The sequence below is a fragment of the Balaenoptera musculus genome, chromosome 11, assembly GCF_009873245.2.
Source record: "Balaenoptera musculus isolate JJ_BM4_2016_0621 chromosome 11, mBalMus1.pri.v3, whole genome shotgun sequence".
Lineage (NCBI taxonomy): Eukaryota > Metazoa > Chordata > Mammalia > Artiodactyla > Balaenopteridae > Balaenoptera > Balaenoptera musculus.
Genome location: NC_045795.1, coordinates 60,013,222 through 60,032,232, shown reverse-complemented (window position 1 = coordinate 60,032,232; position 19,011 = coordinate 60,013,222). Strand labels below are relative to the sequence as shown.

The 19,011-nt window shown below is 46.8% G+C and overlaps 2 protein-coding genes across 5 annotated transcripts in view; both read left to right on the top strand.

Annotated features, from left to right (window-relative positions):
- Positions 1 to 2,047: 2,047 nt before the first annotated feature.
- On the top strand, positions 2,048 to 11,215 carry ZNF620 (zinc finger protein 620). Its single transcript, XM_036870172.1, has 6 exons — positions 2,048 to 2,376; positions 3,298 to 3,353; positions 5,062 to 5,181; positions 5,547 to 5,620; positions 7,121 to 7,274; positions 10,077 to 11,215. The coding sequence occupies exons 1-6, from the start codon at positions 2,048 to 2,050 to the stop codon at positions 11,078 to 11,080; spliced, it is 1,737 nt and encodes a 578-aa protein (XP_036726067.1). The 3' UTR covers positions 11,081 to 11,215.
- The window catches only part of ZNF621 (zinc finger protein 621), a 22,431-nt gene continuing 14,271 nt past the window's right edge, over positions 10,852 to 19,011 (top strand). For 2 of the 4 annotated variants that reach the window (XM_036869086.1, XM_036869082.1), the window contains exons 1-2: positions 15,850 to 16,194; positions 16,631 to 16,716. In XM_036869086.1, the coding sequence (XP_036724981.1) occupies positions 16,693 to 16,716 (24 nt within the window). In that variant the 5' untranslated portion in view covers positions 15,850 to 16,194; positions 16,631 to 16,692. Of the gene's footprint in view, positions 10,908 to 13,368; positions 13,403 to 15,116; positions 15,169 to 15,849; positions 16,195 to 16,630; positions 16,717 to 19,011 lie in introns of those variants that run through there. The other 2 variants (XM_036869084.1, XM_036869085.1) reach the window with 2 other exon arrangements.

Genomic DNA, 19,011 nt, shown 5'->3' with positions numbered 1-19,011 from the left:
CAACTAGAGAAAGCCCTCGCATAGAAACCAAGACCCAACACAGCCATAAATAAATAAAATTTAAACTGTTAGGTCCACCAGAATCAACCTTTAAAAAAAAAAAAAACTTAAAAAAAAATAGTGTTCTTTCAGGAGTTTCTATTTTCTCTGAAAGTGAAATAACAATATAACCAACTGACCGCCCCGCGCCCCCCAATTTGCATGAGGACTGCCTGCTTCCCTCTGGAAAGGTATGTGGGTGTCACTTTACCTGAGTTATTCAGTTTTGAGACTTTTGCCTTTACCAGTGACTTGGCTTAGTACGTTATGTAGGACTCTGTTTCAGAATAGCAGAGACCTACTTGAATTAACTAAAATATACTTAATTTATTATAAGGACTCTTGTGTGCATCCTGACACCCAAGGGCAAGACTGCAGCCGGGAGGTCCGGAGGCTGGAAACCCAAGCAATCAGAACCACAGGCGGCACAGTCGGGCTCAGCGTCAGCAGGCTCCTCGCTTCCCATCTCCTCTCCCCTCTTTGAATTCCTGTTTTCTTCATCCCCAGGCACAAGGCAGAAGTTGCCACAGGTCCCACAGTTTACAACTCCACTCCAGGGGCCAGCCCAAATTGAGACTCTCCCAGACTTAATTCCAAATTCCTAGGAGAGAGAATCTGAATTGCCCAGTTTTGGTGTTCACTTCTGGCCTACTCTCCTCTGGTGGGGGGTTGGGGGGTGGTTCATACAGTGTAATGAGGCTGCTGGGGCCCCACCCTGTGGTAAGGGGGCAAATATCCAAAAGGTATCTGTTGCTGACTTCTTTAATTACAATCTTTTCCCTTATTTCTATTGCTCCATGTCTCCTGGCAACGAAGATAACTTCAGGATATTTTTTTCCCTACTGCCTGGAATCTTTGGGCAATTTATCTTTGATAGTCTTCTATTGGATGTGTTGATCAAACTCCATTAACGTTTCCTGGCTCACAGTAAGCTCCGTCTGTGCGTTCAGACTTTCGTTTGTTGTTGGCTTGTGACTGGCTGGTTTGGGGGTAGATTTGCTGGTGGGGTTATGTGAAGTGATAACCCCTCTGATTTCCTCTGTGCTCTGTGTTTGGGGTAGACAGGTACTTCTGGCTATGGGTTGAGTGAGGGTGAATCTCTGTGGCTCTTGGGCCTTTTACTTCGGGGTGTATGTGTGTAGTTGACCCAGCAGTGGCAAGGCTGGCTCCCTGGTTATAGCTCTCCATCTAGTTCATTTCTGGTTATAGTTCTCCCGCTTTTCCTTCTCTGTTCACAGTCACTCCAAAGTGGAAGCTGGGTTGTTGATCAGAAAAACAATGTGGCTGCATGATTTCTCCCTTAATCTAGCTACCACTGCCACACCTCTGGAAGGAATAAGCCTCCAGCAGGGTATTCCCTGCATCTCCCTTAACTGCCCCCGCCCCTGCCCTCATGCCGCCAAGCTGAGACTTCTAAGCAGCATCTTGAGGAAGATCTCATTCTGTACACTCCCTGTACCCTACACATAACAGATTAGGCAAGCTGTGAGGCAGACCTCTGTCTGCTCCTACAGTTCAGTTTAAATTGTAATGCGCTCCGCTGACAGTCCTCAGCATTTATAGTGTGAAATCGAGCTAATTTTCTAGTTTCTAGCCTTCTCCGGGAAAGTTAGCACTTAGTATGTGAAATTTTGCCTTGTTAACAAGTTAGAAGGAACAGCGATTGAGCCAACTTCAGACTGTTAGGTTAATCTTTACCAGTCTACCCTTGGACTGTGTCCCAGGAATAGGGAGAGATTAAGAAGAGATACAAACATTTGTTTCCATATATGATGTCACATCCTGGAGGCCAAGAATCCCCGCTTTTCGATCACAGTTGCACCAGCCCTGCTGCGGCCCCATCTGCAGCCAGCCGCTGAGATCTAGGCAGGCAGGGTTGCCACAAGACCGTCGCTGCCGCTGCTGCCCATCTCCAGCTTGCGGAGATAGGGCCAGGCGAAGCGGGCGGGTCACGTGAGCGCCCTGGACCGGCACCACCGAGAGGAAACCTCCGGGCTTCCTAGAGCGGATGGTGGGTTCCCGCCGTCCTTCCGGCTCGGCGCTGGCTGGGGGAGCCCGCCCTCCGGCGGGAGAGTGGACCCTTGTGCTGGACGTCCGCCGGGGTGAGCCCAGTCTCGGAGGCGAGGTGGCTCGGCGCGTTCGTGGTCTTGGCTGGCTTGAGAGCCTTGACCTGGAAGAGCCTGGCCGAGGAGGCCCGCGCCCCTGCCCGCGGTGGCGGCTTCGTTCGTCTTCCTCCGAAGGGCTGTCTGTGCCCGCCTTCTTTGTTGGCGGCTGGAGATGTCAGCGTCGCCTGCTTCCCGCCTCTCCGAGCGGGCGTGCGCCCAGCATCACCCACCGGTCCACTTGAGCATCTCTTTTTCCTGTTTTGACCCGCTGCCAAGCCTCCACCTGCATTTTGTGGTGTAGCCCCTCTCGGTCCAGGCGCCCTCTTTCTCTCCAGAGGAGACCTCTCTTGGTCATCGTGTCAAAGTGTCCAGGGTGAACTGAACTCAGCTTCGACTTGTACAGAGGTGACCCGGTCTTTGAAAGGGAGAATGAGAGAGTAGAGAGGGGGCGAGTGGAGACTCAGTAAAACAGGGAGGTCAAGTGAAACCCGTCTGGGTTTGCTAACTGGCGCTTATGGAAGTTAGGCTCCTACACCCTCCCACAGAGACTGGGAGACAGAGGCCCTATCTTCAGGAGTTGTGTGGAACAAGCACTACATTCTTTAGACAACCTTGAATTTTCTCAAGCAGACCCTCTAAGAGGGGGTAGGGTCATCCTAGGGATGTGGCCTTGAACTGCTAGAGATGATGTTAATGTCTTGTTCATGTCTTCATAGGCCAGGGTTTGAAGGCTAGCGGAGAAAGGGCTCAGAGGAGCCTGCCAAGAGTCTGGTCAAGGACAGAATCTTTGTCACTGGTCAGGGTCACTGGACATATTCAGTAAAAATTTTCTGTTCTAACCCAAGCAGTCACTGAGGCCAGGATTCTCCTCTAGCCGAGACTCAGTTCTGGATAATGTAGTGTTGTGGCATATTTTGAGAAGCCTTGTGCCTTGCCAGCAAGTGGATGGAGCAGTTATAACTCTGTGGGTGAGGGGAGGGGCCGGGCTGCCATGGAGTGGTAGGGCAGTCATTGTCCTAAGAGTTAAGGGAGTCCAGGGATGGTGGTGAGAGATGTGAAGGGGAGTAATGCACATACGGGCTGCGAGAGAGGGGCAGTTTCACTTGGAGCTCTTTTCTCCTTAGATCTGAGACTCTTCCTCCTCCCAAATCAGAGAGCAGTGCAGGAAGCCAGGGGACGGCAGCCATGCTTCAGACAGCGTGGTCCCAGGTGAGCTGGCTTCCTGACAGCTTTTCTTAGATCAGCTCTCAGAGAAGTCTACGCCAGACTCGGGCCTGACTTGGGTTCCCCTTTGCCAGGCAGCTGTGGATGTGTGTCTGTGCGGGTGAGGGTGTGTTTGGGGAAAAGTGGTTTGAGGTGAGATGAGATTATCCCCAGTGGGAGATACCTTTGGCTACAGAGAGGACATGATTTTCAGAAGATCCATTTAATTGCATGAGGTGGAAGCACCTGCCAGAAATCCACATCAGTTTCTACAGATGAAGTCTACCAACAGGCAGGTCTCCTGTGCCAGTAGTTCGCACCTGTCCTTGGAGGCCATGGAACTTATAAGAATTTGGAAGACACCCTGGGAATGCTAGATGAGTAGAGCATGAATCTAGGAGGGGCAGGAGGAGGACTGCAAAACCGATGACATTAGGCAGTTCAGACAATTACTGGGGAAATAAAGGAGGACTGAGTAGTGCAGCAGAGGCTGTGGGGTGTGGAGCCAGAGAATTCTGTGTCATGTTTCCGTGGTGTTTAAAATGCTTTCCAGCTCCCAGGAGAAACTGCATGGGTATTGGTTAATGGGCTTTTCTAGCTGTGTGGTCTTGGATTACTTCTAAACCTCTTTGGCTTCCGTTTCCTCAGTTGTAAAGTGAGGAACGTAACAGTACCAATCTCAAGTGAAAATGAAAAGTGATGATGCTTATAAAGCCTTAGCACAGTTTCTAGCACCTATTAAGCTCCCATAAATCTTAGCTATTATATAAAGACCATTTAAGTGACTAATGCAAGGAAGTTTAATTAATGAATATGAATTGATTGCAACAAAGTAATACATTTGTTTAATGTATTTAAAAACATACTAGTTCCTCCTTTTGGATTGCAGTTGCTGTCTAGATGATTCTGTTTGGTTTCAATATCTATTTATATGTGTAGTTACAAAAGGGAGCTGGGCTGGAGCAATGTGCAGCAGATGCCTAAGTGCAGGAGACTCTGGTTACACGGTGCGTGAAAGGCCCCCATCATTGGGCATTTGAGACAGCAGAGGAAAAGTCTCTGGATACTGTAGCACCTGTGGTCACAGAAGAGAAGCCATTCCTGTTACCATCCAGGCCCTCTGTCATGTAGTTGAACTAACTGAAGATGCCTTTGTAATTAAAACCTTTCTGGGTAGAAGCACTGAATTTCTCCAGGTTGGGCCTGGAACACACATCTGGGTATACGGTGGGAAAGGGCTCTAAGGCTAAATGTTAATAGCTGTTTCCCTACACTGTGTCACACATTGGAGCCCAAGCAGCACTTGTATCTCTAAAAACAACACAAACTTATAAGCACTTATTACGTGCCAGGCACTACTGTAAACACTTTGCCAATCCATGAATTCATTTAATTATTAACCTTCAACAGCCCTTTGTGGTTGGTACCACCATCATACCCATTTAACAATGAAACAGGCAAGGCAATTTGCTGCTGGTCCCACAGCTAGTAAGTGGTACAGCAGCCAGGTTTTTGGACCAGGTGCTCTTTGCTCTCAACCCATACACATCTGGCTGTTGAAGTGATGGGCTCCACTCTTCCAATTTCCAATCCTCCCACATTGGTGTAGCCACAGAACCCAGGCCTCTTGGGCACGTGTGGAGCAATGGTCCCCTCAGTGCCTGGAAGGGCAACCAGAAGTAGTGAACGCCAGAGAACCCTGGGTAATTCCCAGGATTGAAACCATTCTGTGGCTTGAGCCAGCCAGACTACATCCCCCGGAGGAGCTACCGAATGGGGGCGCTGCAGGACCCGAGCCTCCGGCCAGCAGTTCTGTCCTTTGCCATCTCCCAAAGTACGGACAGGACGGCTGCAGCTGCGATAGGGAACCACAGAGATGGGAAACTTACCAGGTTCCTAGAGAGGAGGGGAGACGGGTAACGCACTTATCACTGAACCTGTTGGAAGCTTTCCCAGACGCCGGCTGCAGTCCCATGCTTTCTCTTCGCTTGCACCGCGCGGGGTTAGTGGCTTCCTGGGATGCGGGTGCCGGTGTCCGGGTAACAGATTCGCTTTCCCTGGGTGTAGTACCGGGTTCTCCAAACCCTTTGCCTTTGTGGTGAGGGGTAGCGGAATGGAAAGGGGCCGAGGCGGACAGAAGGTATTCGCAGGGTGCGAGGCAGCATCACTCTTACCTGTGCCTCTGTATTTTCCTTTCAGTGTCACATCTCAGGACCTGGAGGGCAGTGTGCGAAGCAGAGACGCCTGCCATGCTCCAGATCACCTGGCGCCCGGTGAGCGAGCATCCTTTCAGCCTCTGTGGCTCCCCTTCCCTGCCCTCTCACCCTTTTGATGTCAAGAAAGCAGGTGTCAGCTCTGCATCCAGATGCAGGTCCAGGCCTGTGGCTTCCGTTGTGCATCTGTCATTGTCGGGTGTGTTTGGGGAAGGGGAGGAGTTAAGGGGAGTGGAGAAATGAGAATTCCCAAACTAAGACATAATCAGGGTGGAAAAAACAAGTGAGTGTGGGGGATTGATTGGGATAGATTTGGCAGTTTGGGCTGAAAAATGGAAATGCACTAAAAAGTGGAAATCTGCATCACAGCATACAAGGAAGACCCTTTTCACTTCTGTCCACAAGATTGAAAAAGTCTTTGCTTGGATGAAGCAATTCTAGTAGTGTTTTTGTAGAATCCCAGGGCTCACCTCTCTGCTTCCCATCTCTCAGGAATTGGTGTCCTTCATTGCCTGATACCCAGTATCTTGAAAACCATTGTTTTATGTAATTTGTCTTATTTTGGTTCAGGCAGGAGGATAAATCTGTTCCCTTTGACTCCATCTAGATAAGAAGTGCAAGTTTTTCCTCAGCATTTAAAAAACATGGCTCCTTTTACTTTGCCATCTCGACTCCCAAGTCTTCATGTGTGTGTTGTTTTCCTTCTCTGAAAGCCTTTAGGATCTTTTTTTAAGTCTCTTTTTCTGAGGTTTCTCAGTGATGTGCTTTTGTGTAGGTATTTTTCATTCATTCCCTATATACTCTGGGGGTCCTCTCTCCTCCCTGGTGCTTTGAAACAGAATGTGTTACCAAGTTATAAATCAACTATACTTCAATCAGAAAACAAAAAAACCCCAAAAACAAAAAACAAACCTCCTTTTAAATAAATAAAAGCTCAAAAAAAAAAAAGAATATTTTACCAAGTTAGAAAAAGCAGTTCACACTTAAAAAATATCCAGAGCTCATCCTTTGTTCTGTGGTGTGAATCAGGCTTTTTGTTTGCTTCCTCCTCCACCAGCAGTTAAGATTCAGCTTTCCCTTCTCTTCTGTGTCCGTTACCATTTATCCTTTTTCTGCCTTTCAAAATTCTGTTAATACCTCTAGTCTGATTTGACTCTTCTCCTGTTGGGCCTTTGTGTTCCAGTGACCTTAGCGGGATTAGGGAGGGAGTAGAGATCAGTACAAAAGTGCTGTGGGCTGTGTTTATACAGATTTCCCTTGTGCATGTTCACACAAAACCCACGTAGGGGAGAGGAGCCAGAGGGACCCATAGGCACACGGAGCAGGACACAGCAGAGTCGACACAGAGATCAGCAGGTGAAGGAAGGGCTGTTTGCTGGGGATGACCACAAGGGATGCAGTGAGTCCGGGGGTCCCCTATTGATGAGGGCAATGCTGGCTGAGGGCTGGCCCCTGCGGAGAGGGGTGTAGGGGGCTTGAGCACTGGATAGCTGTCCTCGGCAATAACACTAGCCCCAGTAAGTCTCTGCCCTTTACTTAGGCTCCTCTGCCCTCACACAGGGCTGGAGCAAGAACCTCTTGTTTCAGGAGCCCGTGACCTTTGAGGATGTGGCCGTGTACTTCACCCAGAATGAATGGGTCAGCCTGGATCCTGTGCAGAGGGCCTTGTACAGGGAGGTGATGCTGGAGAATTATGCAAATGTGGCTTCCCTGGGTGAGATATCTTTTCTCCCTGCTCTTGTCTGCCTCTGCCCTTTGAGCATCCTGGCTTCTTTCTTCTTTTGACTTGTGGGGTCTCTAATAACCCTTGTGGGTAGTTGCTTTGGAGGCTAAGCTCCCCAGAGGCTACTGGGCTGGGAGAGCCCTGGGTTCCCAGGTTTTGAAATCACTATCCTCTAACCCTGGGAGGGACTCTGCCCCATGCATGGAGGGAAGTGAAGAGCTGTCAGGAGCTCACCAGAGCCTTTGCCTCTGTCTTCAAGTTCTCTGAGTATTTGGAACTTGAGTAGAGGATTATTCCAAGACTCTGTCCTGCTTTGTGGGAATTTTCTGTCCTCTAAGATGCACAGGCTGACTTCACTTGGTTTCTCCCCACCTGGCTCACTGGAGAAAAAGAGGGCTGAGAGGTGACCCTGCTTCATGATTCCCTCTACCTTTGTTTTCCTGTTTCTTTCTCCCTGGGCAGCTTTTTCGTTCACCAGACCTGTTCTGGTCTCTCAGCTGGAATGAGGGGAAGTGCCATGGGGCCTCGATCCCTGGGAACCCGTGGGCAGGGAGGCCCTCAGAGGAGTGTGTCCAGGTGAGTATGAGACCCTACCTTTCTTGCTTAGCCTGCTTTCTTGTTTTCACACTTCAATATGCACAGAGTGTTTCCTCTCTTGTGAGACTGTTTTCATTCCTCTGGAATCGTTACATGTGATGCTCTGCATTCATAGTGGTTGCCTCCCTCAAGTGAGGAAGGGCCCTTCTCTTCCAAGAAGGGTGTGGCTGCAAGATTTCTTCGCGTGTTCACATTTGCCTCTCCACCTCACCACCTGCCAAGGGACACTGTCTGAGCAGCTCTTTTCATCCCTGTCATGTGGAAACATTTTATTTTTCCATCAGTTTGTTTTTGCAAAGATGAGGATGTCAGCCACCTTATGAGGAAAATAGACTTCTGGGGGCCTGTCTGGCAATCTGCGTATGCATAGGGTACATTATTTGTATGGGAAATTGAAGTATGTGTTCCCAAACACTAACTTAACAAATATTAAAAATTTATTTTTATAATGGAAATTTTCACACATATGCAGACACCAGCCCAGTGCACCCAGTGTACCCCTCACCTCAACAGTCCACCTATATCCTGCCATTCTTGTTTCATCTTCCCTCCATGGACACTTAAAAATATATGGATACCTCCCTGGTAGTCCAGTGGGTAAGACTCTGCACTCCCAATGCAGGGGGCCTCGGTTAGACCCCTGGTTGGGGAACTAGATCCCACATGCATGCCGCAACTAAGAGTCCACATGCCGCAACTAAAAAGTCTGCATGACGCAATGAAGATCCCCTGTGCTGCAACTAAGACCCAGTGCTGCCTAAATAAATAAATATTAAAAAAAAAAAAAATATATATATATATGTTTTTTAACAGATGAACTTTTGAAGCAAAACTTGTAAATGAAAGTGAATGGCTTCCTCATTTTGAGAGGTATTGATATGAGAATTAGAAATAACAACATAGTATATATACACATATTTTTTTTGCCTTTGTTATTGTGCTTCACCCATTCTCTGCCTGTTAAAATTTCCTGTGCTGTTCAGACTCTTTACAGAGAATGTCCATTAATAATGCACGTCTCAGGACTTCCCTGGTGGTCCAGTGGGTAAGACTCCGTGCTCCCAATGCAGGGGGCCTGGGTTCGATCCCTGCTCAGGGAACTAGATCCCACATGCCGCAACTAAGAGTTTGCACGCCACAACTAAACATCCCGCATGCTGCAACTAAAAGATCTCGCACGCCGCAACCAAGGTCCCGTGTGCCACAGCTAAGACCCGGCGCTGCCAAATAAATAAATAAATATTAAAAAAAAATAATGCACATCGCTCCCCACCGCCTCCGTGCTCCAGCCTCGTGTGCTTTTCTGGATATGACCCCAAGACTTCAGGTTGTCTGGGTTAAAAAAATATTTTCTAAACAGTTTGCTTGTAAACACATGAGGTTTTTCTCTGGCCCAGTGCTGATGATTATATTAGTTTTTCCTTTTTAGTTAGTTTAGGATTTCACATTCTATGTTGTTGTGTTAGACTGTATATACCTCCGGTATAGAGTTTTAGGAAAAAGGACAACGATCATTACGTGGTTGTCTCTAGGACTGATGTCCATTCTTGGAAGGGTTCTTCACGTGTCCAGTGCTCTTTTCTTTTAGAGGCAAGCCTGCACGTCTTCCCCTTCCTTCTGGATGCTGTGGTGTTTGCCCTGCGTGGTCCCCTCAGCCGCAGCATGGGAGCCTGCTGCTTTACTAGAGCCAACTTGATGACAGAGGTTGGGTCTCTCTCAAAGATTATGACATGGATAACATTTTAAAAAATAAGCAGCTCTTAAGGAATTTCAGCCTGTGGGACCTTTTGTAGTACTTGAGCTGCTCGACTGGCCCTTCTTCTCCACTCTCAGCGGTCTTTCTCTCACCTCGGGCTCTCCGTTCGTCACTTCTTTACATCTGCACTGATCCATCTGATCCCCTTGGGAGACAGCAATTGGTCCTTCTGCCCTAGTTAACAGACTCTGCTGTTTTCCAGTCTTCACGCTCTTCACGGGAATGCTCCTGGCCTCGCTGGCCTCCCTGGCCTCTTTCACAGAGTTCCACTTGTGGGGCTCTGCTGTGTGGTGGTCTTTGACCATTTGGTGTACATATTGGAAAATATCCCGTTACTCAGGGCAAATCAGAACCACTTGATCCTGTTTCCTCTTTAGCATAAGTATTTTCTTTTTGTGATATTGGGGGCTGACACTTGTATTTTCTTTTCATGATATCAGGCGGGGAGACCAGAACTGACAAGGAAGAATCAATGCCAAAAGAACACATTTCCAAAGAAGCAGAGTCCCACGGACTGACATTAGGAGAGCTGCCAGGGAATGTTCCCCAGCACCTTGGCTTCAGGAGCCGCCTAGAACAGCACAGCCATGGGATGATTAAGAGGACAAAGTCAAAGAGGAGAGATTTCACAGATGGGTCAACCAGGCATCAGGAGGCCTGTGCTGTGGAGAGCGGGGAGAAGTGTGAGAAACTGGGAAAATACATTAGTGTTAGCACACAACTCACTACGAATCAGACAGTTTCTAGCGGTCAGCTATCTTATAAGTGTGAAAAATGTGACAGATGCTTCATTCGGATGGCAGACTTCCACAGACATCAGAGATGTCACACTGGTGAAAAGTCTTTTGAATGCAAAGAATGCGGAAAATACTTTGGATATAATTCCTTACTTATCCGGCATCAGGTAATCCACACTGGGAAGAAACCATTTAAATGCAAAGAATGTGGGAAAGGTCTCAGTTCAGATATGGCCTTGATTCAGCATCAGAGAACCCACACTGGAGAAAAGCCCTATGAGTGTCGGGAGTGTGGCAAGGCCTTCAGCTGCAGCTCCGTCTTCCTCCAGCAGCAGAGGTTCCACACTGGGGAGAAGCTCCATGAGTGTGACGAATGTTGGAAAACTTTCAGCTGTAGCTCAAGTTTCATCGTCCATCAGCGAATGCACACTGGGGAGAAACCCTACGAATGTAAGGAGTGTGGGAAACGATTAAGCTCCAACACGGCCCTGACTCAGCATCAGCGGATCCACACTGGGGAGAAACCTTTTGAATGTAAGGAGTGTGGGAAGGCCTTCAATCAGAAAATCACCCTGGTTCAGCATGAGCGTGTCCACACTGGTGAGAAACCTTACGAGTGTAAGGTGTGTGGGAAAACCTTTAGCTGGTGTGGAAGTTTCATCCTGCATCAGAAACTCCACGTGCAGAAGACATCTATCCAAGAGTAGCACTCTCCACAGCTAAGCTCACAGTGCCTCTTCTTGTTTCTCCCCATCTTCATGCTTTTGATCAATGTCATCACTGCCTTTTCTGAACTGTGCTAATTCTATTTATTTATTTATTTATTTATTTATTTATGGCTGCGTGGGGTCTTAATTGCAGCACGCAGGATCTTTTGTTGTGTCGCACCAGCTTCTCTCTAGTTGTGGCGTGGGCTCCAGAGTGTGCAGGCTCATTAGTTGTAGCTCGCAGGCTTAGTTGCCCTGTGGCATGTGGGATCTTAGTTCCCTGACCAGGGATCGAACCCGCATCCCCTGCGTTGGAAGGTGGATTCTTAACCACTGGACCACCAGGGAAGTCCCTAACTGTGCTAATTCTTAAACATCTGCTGCTTCTCTCTGCATAACTGCAACGCGTGCTCCTCTGGCCTGTCCCACTAGGATGTTTAATTCAGACTCTCAGCTTCCATCATGAAACTTTCCTCAGGTTCTCCTAACCCTTGTTTCCCCAAGATGAACTCTCTTTACAGTTAGAAAAGACAAGAAACAAACCCCCAAACTTAAAAACATCAAAGGAAGGTTTCCAGATTGAAAGGATACACCAAGTGCCCAGCAAGATGGATTGGGGGGAAACCTACATCAAAGACCATCACTGTGAATGATCAAAGCACCAGGTTTAAAGAGATGTTAAAACGTTTCTAGAGAGGGAAAACAAAAGATCAGGAGTAAGAATAGCATTGGATTTCTCAACAGCAACCTTGACATATGACAATGGTGTATGCCTTTGACATTCTAAGGGAAATGATTTCCACCAGAATTTTATACCCTCAAGTGTGAGTATAGAATAAAGACATTTCAGACCTTGTACCTCTTAAAACTTTATCTCCCCTGCATCCTTTCTCAGATGTGCAACCCTAAACAAGTGTTAAGAAAAAGGCAAGATATGTGGACCCTCTATTACAATCTGTATATTGGAAGTCTCCTAAACACAAAAATAGAGGGCCCCTGTCTGTGTGGAGCCATCTGCATCTTGGAAGGACAGTCCTAATAGGGTGCAGACTTCCAGAGACCTACCTTGGGTACAGTGCCCACCCTCACTACTTCTGACTCTGCAGTGACTCTTCACTACTCAATTGCAGTCTATGCCTTTGCAAAAAATGGGGTGTTTGTACACTTTTAATCAGATGCAAGGCCCTATTTGTCTTAAATTTGTCCATCTCATTACTGTTCCAAGTGACCTCCCATCAGCAAACATTCCCTTGCAATTTCATCTAGTTATTTTTTATGATCTGGAAGAAGCCACCATTATTTTCTTTTACCTGTGGTTACAAGAGAAGTAAATATGTTCTTTTGTAGCATCCACTCGTGCAGACAGCTTGACTTTGCCCACTGCAGGAAGCAGAGGGTAGTGGTTAATCATTCGGAGCCAGGCCAACTTTGGTATGAACCCAGGCGTGTGACCTTGGTTAAGTTATGGAAACTGCACTAATTTCCTTATCTGTAAAATAGGGATGACCGTCTACCTCACAGGATTGTGCTGAGGATTAACTGCATTAATACACACAGAAGTGGTTAGAACAGTGACTGGAGCATAATAAAAGTGTTATTTATTATCATAATATCATTGATAAGTTTTGACTTATCATGTATATACCAGTGAAACAATCACCACAATCAAGATGATAAACATAGCCATAACACCCAAAACTTTGCTTATGCCCCTTTGTAATCCCTCCCTCTTGGCTCTCCCCCAGCAACCACTGATCTGCTTTCTGTCACTGGGGTTTTTTTTTGTTTTTGTTTTGTTTTTTTGTTTTGGCTGCGCCTTGCAGCTTGTGGGATCTTAGTTCCACGACCAGGGATTGAACTTGGGCCCTTGGCAGTGAAAGCGTGGAGTCCTAACCACTGGACAGCCAGGGAATTCCTCTGTCACTTTGGATTAGCTTTCCTTTTCTAGGATTTTATACAAATGTTAACACCTTGTATGTATTCTTTTTGGTCTGGTGTCTTTCTCAGCATTTTTTTTTTTTTTTTTTTTTTCAAATCCTAACCACTAGACCATAGGGGAACTCCACTCAGTATAATTATTTTGAGATTCATCCATGTTGCATAATATCAGTGGTTCATTCCTTTCTATTGCTGAGTAGTGTTCTACTATTGATATACCACCATCTGTTTGTCCATTCACCTCTTGATGGGCGTTTGGGTTATTTCCAGTTTTTGGGTATTACAAATAAAGCTGCTGTGAACATTTGTGTTCAAGTCTTTGTAAGGATGTACACTTTTATTTCTCTTAGGTAAACACCAGAAGTGGAATGGCTGAGTCATAAGGTATGTGTATATTTAACTTAAGTATCTTCAGATTGTTCTACCAAGAAGTTGTGCCACTTTATCTTCCTACCAGCATTGTGTGAGGGTTCCATTTCTAATACATCTTTGCCTACACTTGATGTTGTTAGCATTTTTAATTTTAGCTATTATAATAAGTGTGTAATGCTATTTCATTAAGGTTTTAATTCGCTTTCCCTAATGACTAATGATGTTGAGCGTGTTTTCATGTGCTTACTTGCCTTCCATTATGTCTTCTTTGGTAAAGTCTCTGTTTATATCTTTTGCCTATGTTTTTACTGGCTTTTCTTTTTATTGATCTTTGAGAGGTTTTTATATATTATAGATACGGGTCCTTTTTCGTATATGTGATTTCCAAACATTTTCTCCCAGCCTGTGGTCTGTCTTTTCATTCTCTTAACAATATCTTTTGAAGAGCAGAAACTTTTAATATTGATGAGGTCTAATTTATCAGTTTGTTCCTTTATGGATTGTGCTTTTAGTGGCATATTTAAGAAATCTTTGCCTTACCCAATTTTACAAAGGCTTTTTCCTATTTTTCCTTCTAGGAGTTTTATAGTTTTAGATTTTACATTTAGTTCTGTCATCTATTTTGAATTAAACTTTGTATAGGGCATGAGGTATGGATCCAAGTTCCTTCCTCCCTCTCTCTCGCGCTCCCTTCCTTTTCAAATGGGTAATTTGTTGTAGCACCATTGTCCATATATGTGTGGGTCTAGTTCTAGATTCTGTTTTGTTCCGTTGATCTGTTTGTCCATCTTGATGCCATTAACACACTGCATTAATTACTATAGTTTTTCTAAGTATCGAAGTCATATATTGTTAGTCCTCCTACTTTGTTTTTTGTTGGTTTGGCATTTCCAGGTCCTTTGCATTTCCATATGAATGTTAGAATCAGTTTGTCAATTTCTACAAAATATATCCTGGGATTTTGATTGAGATTGTATTGAATCTATAGATCAATTTTGGTATAATTGACATCTTAATTATATAGACTCTTGATTCGTGAACATGGTAAATCTCTCCATTTATTTAGATTTTTATTAATTTCAGCAATATCTTGTAATTTTTACTGTATAGTAACTAACTCCTGGGATAGAGTCATATATACAGATATCTAGGGTCATTCTGTCTTCTAGCAGTGGTAGGCCAATTTCCCCTTTTAGCTCTGAAGTGCTTGGTGAGTAGGAACCATATATATGGAACTGTGTTCAGTAGACCTATCAGTGGTCAAAGAAAAAGTCTGTTCATGTTGGCAGCAACACTGGCAAGAAGTGGTCACTGAAGTAAGGCTACTGTTGACCCATTGATTTTCAGAAGCATCGTCACTGTAGTGAGGCATTTGCTAGTTAGCTGTTGTCCAGTGGGTAGGACTGTCATTGATTGGCTAGCTTTCAAGGGCATTTGTCACTGATTGGCTCATGTTCTGAAGATTGGGGCTGCCATTGATTTGATAACTCTCAGAAGCATAGTTGCAAGGGTCACCAAAGTGAGACTGTCACTGGCATTGGCTGATTTTCAGAGCATGTGTGTTGACCCGAAGTTATGTAAGTTAACGGCATTTACTTGTTCTTAAGGGCAATTACTCGTTCGTGGCTTGGAACTTTGGTCAAAGAACAGTCTTTTCCTTTCTTGAATCTGAAAAAGTCCTTTTAATGTTTCAATTCTCAGCGCCGCCCCCCTTTCCTTTCCTCAGCCAAACCCGCCGGAGAGACTGTAAGGGATTATCCAGATCTTCAGTTGTGGAGGTATGATTGTTTTTTTCAGCCAGTGTTGAAATTTAAGTTACTTGCCAGTTAACTAGGCGGAATAGCTGTAAACTACGGAAGTTTTGTACTACATTGAAAAAAGCTAAACACAGGACATTTAGGGCGTCCTGCCAAAGTCAATACAGGACAAAATCATTTAATATAGGACTTGTATATACAGGATGCCTGGCAACCTTAGTCACTGTTATTTTGGTTGTTAAATGAATCTGTCCTAAAAGGTCCCACACACGCCTAGGTCCTAGGAAGGGAGAGGGCTTTAAAAAGGTAGATGGGAACCATGGTTCTCCTAAGGGCTGCCCAGCCTAGGACCCAAGCAGGATGCCTGGCGTGGGCCTCTAGGAGATGACACAACAGAAGCCATTCTCCCCACACCTGCACAGCCCAGGCTCCAGGTGACCCAGGGAACAAAGGGGCCGACAGCTGATGGGGCAGTCGGTTAACTGGGGCCCCACCTAGGTCTAGAGGCCGAGATCTGAGTAGAGCAAGGTGGCATCAGGACCCTCACAGCCCGCCCTCAGTCGGCTCATTGGTTGAAGCACAGGAGCGGAGGCACCCGCCGCTAGCACGGCGGTGCGGCGCCCGCAAGTGACGTCACGGGCAAGAGCCCGCCCTAATCCCTGCCCCTCGGGTCACGTGAGGCCGCGCCGCGGGGACCACCGAGATGGGCCGCCTCCGGGCGGCCTAGAGGGGCGCTCGGCGCCCGTGCTCGGTTCCGTATCGGCTTTCGGAGACTCACTTCTTGGGGTTCTGAGGGAAACAGGCTCGGTTCAGGCGAGTTCTTCGTGCCAGTCTCGTCCGGCGCCAGCTTCCTCGCTTTCCTTAGCGATTCGTCAGCACCCCGCCCCTGAACTCGCCTCTCTGACCCGGTGCTCGGGTGTCTGGGCCTCGCAGAAGCCGCCGAGGTGGCGGCGGGGCCTCCTAGAGCCCTGGTCCAGTCCCTTGCCCACCGAGGCGTGATCGTCTTTTTTGTCCTAAAGAAGTTGGCCCAACTGCCTCCCGTGCCCGGTACCGAATTTTCTGATGTTTGGGGTCTCCTATCATCGTCACCCACTGGAACACTTGAGTATTCTAGCTCAATCCAGATTCAACCACCCCTGTCTCCCTTCTCCAAAGGCACCCTTTTTGGGGTCAATGTCATGGTCCCTCTAAGCGCTTTTTTAGGTTTTTGTTTGTTCAGACCCAGCACCGTAGGGACAGGATTCGTCTTGGATCCCTAGGTCCGCTCAATGTGAATGGGCCCCGGAACGCTCTTGGGCAGAGCAGGCAGGTGGTGGATTGTCCCGAGGACCAGGCAGTGCAATTCATGAGGAGTTTGGGGCGATCAGCCAGAGCGGGGCTGATGGTCTCCTGCCAGTGCTCGAAAGGAAAAGACGGAAGACTGTGGGCGGTTGTGGGTGACGTAGCACAGGGACTATTGCACTCATGGCTCTTCTTCTCTTAGCTTTTAAGGTTCTTGCTCTTCCAAACCCAGAAGACAGTGCACGGAGCCAGGGAACATCAGCCATGCTCCAAACCACTTGGCCTCAGGTGAGCTGAGCTTCTTTTCAGTCTTTTAAAAATCACATTAGCTATCAGGTAATCAGGAAAGGACCAAGAAGGCCTAACTTGGCCAGGCTATGGTTTCCCTCTTGCGTCCATCCCCAGGGCTATGGTTGTAAATACGTGGTGGAGGAAATAAGAGTCTTGTGTGTACAGAGTGATGAGTTTGGATGAATAGGTTTAAGTGGAAAAAGGGGGACCCAAGCCAAGAAATTCCCCCTGAATGTGGAAATCCAGATCATGTTCTACAAATAGAAGTTGCAAGCACAGATATAGCAAACAGCCTTACCAAAGGGGAAATGAGTTGGGGGTGGGGGATAAATTAGGAATGTGGGATTTAAAAAAAAAAAGGTTGCCTGCCGAGATCAGAGAAATTCCTTTTTTTTTTAAATAACTAACTAACTAAATAAATAAATAATTTATTTTTGGCTGCGTTGGATCTCCGTTGCTGTGTGCGGGCTTTCTTTAGTCGCGTCGAGCGGGGGCTACTCTTCGTTGCGGTGCGCGGGCTTCTCATTGCGGTGGCTTCTCTTGTTGCGGAGCATGGGCTCTGAGTGCACGGGCTTCAGTAGTTGTGGCACGCGGGCTCAGTAGTTGTGGCTCACAGGCTCTAGAGCGCAGGCTCAGTAGTTGTGGCACACGGGCTCAGCTGCTCCGCGGCATGTGGGATCTTCCCGGACCAGGACTCGAACCGGTATCCCCTGCATTGGCAGGCGGATTCTTAACCACTGTGCCGCCAGGGAAGCCCCAGAGAAATTCTTTATTGAAGAGATTGCTCCACAAGTAGTAGATGTATCCCAGAGAGACCAGCATTGTTTTTTCCATATGTGCTTTCTAAATGCTAGGTGCATAGTACTGAATAATGCAGACAGGTTCCCTTTTCTCATGGAGGGTACTTTTACCAAAAACAAATGAGTTACCATAATTACCTGTTGCTAAAGTACAGTGCTTCGTAAAAGTGTGGTCCTTGGGTGGGCAGCATCAGGATCACCTGGGTGCTCATTAGAATTGCAAATTGTTAGTCCCACCCTAGACGCGGAGTCAGATTGGGGAGGAGGGTAAGTGGGGTCAGGAATCTGTCGTAACAAGATCTCCGGGTGATTCTTACGCACCTTCTCAAATTTGAGAAGCCCCAAAGAAGCTACCTTTGAAGGTAGTGGTCAGGGAAGCCCTCATGGAGGTGGTCACATGACGTTGAGACCTCAAGGATGAGGTAGAAATAGTCTTGAAAACTACTGGAGAAAGAAATAAAGAAGAGCTTTCCAGAGAGGAGGACAGCAAATGCATCGGCCCTGGGCTGGGAGAGAAAGCTGGGTGTACTCTGGAGACAGGGAGAGGTCAGAGGAAGTAGTTCATTGTGAGGTGGGACAACTAGGCACATGGCTTGGAGGTCACTGTGAAGACTTTGGTTTCTATTCTGGGTTCAGTAGGGAGACACTAAAGTATTTTAAGCAGGGGAGTTGAAAGGGTTGGATTTATATATTAAAAAGGTTTTCAGCCTGTAGTGGTGCATTGGTTGCAGAAGAGTGTGAGTCAGGATGATATTGCAGTCCAGGTAAGAGATTAAGTATTGCTCTCCCTGCCCCTTTCCCTTTCTTTTTTAGTAGACTTTATTTTTTTAGAGAAGTTTTAGGTTCATAGCAAAATTGAGCAAAAAGCACAGAGTCCCCATATGCTTCCTGGCTCCACACATGAAGAGCCTCCGTCATTATCAGAGTGGTACATTAGTTACAATTGATGAACCTACACTGACACATCATAGTCACATAAAGTCCGTAGCTTGCATTAGGGTTCACTCTTTTTTTTTTTTAATAGATTTATTTTATCTATTTAATTTATTTTTAATTTATGTTTTGGCTGCGTTGGGTCTTCGTTGCTGCACGCGGGCTTTCACTAGTTGCAGCAAGCAGGGGCTGCTCTTCGTTGCAGTGCGAGGCCTTCTCATTGCAGTGGCTTCTCTTGTTGCGGAACACAGGCTCTAGGAGCACAGGCTTCAGTAGTTGTGGCACTCGGGCTTCAGTAGTTGTGGCTCGTGGGCTCTAGAGCGCAGGCTTAGTAGTTGTGGCACACGGGCTTAGTTGCTCCGCAGCATGTGGGATCTTCCTGGCCAGGGCTCGAACCCATGTCCCCTGCATTGGCAGGTGGATTCTTAACCACTGTGCTACCAGGGAAGCCCAGGGTTCACTTTTGCTTTTGTACATTCTATGGGTTACAAATGTATAATGGTATGTATCTATTATTGTAGTATCATACAGAGCCTCTTCACAGGCTCTAAAAATCCTC

Coding starts and splice junctions, on each gene's coding strand:
- ZNF620 (XM_036870172.1), top strand. CDS start 2,048: ATGGTGGGTTCCCGCCGTCCTTCCGGCTCGGCGCTGGCTGGGGGAGCC. Junction 5,182..5,546: donor GTCCTTTGCCATCTCCCAAA/GTACGGACAGGA, acceptor TTTTCCTTTCAG/TGTCACATCTCAGGACCTGG. Junction 7,275..10,076: donor TGCAAATGTGGCTTCCCTGG/GTGAGATATCTT, acceptor TCATGATATCAG/GCGGGGAGACCAGAACTGAC.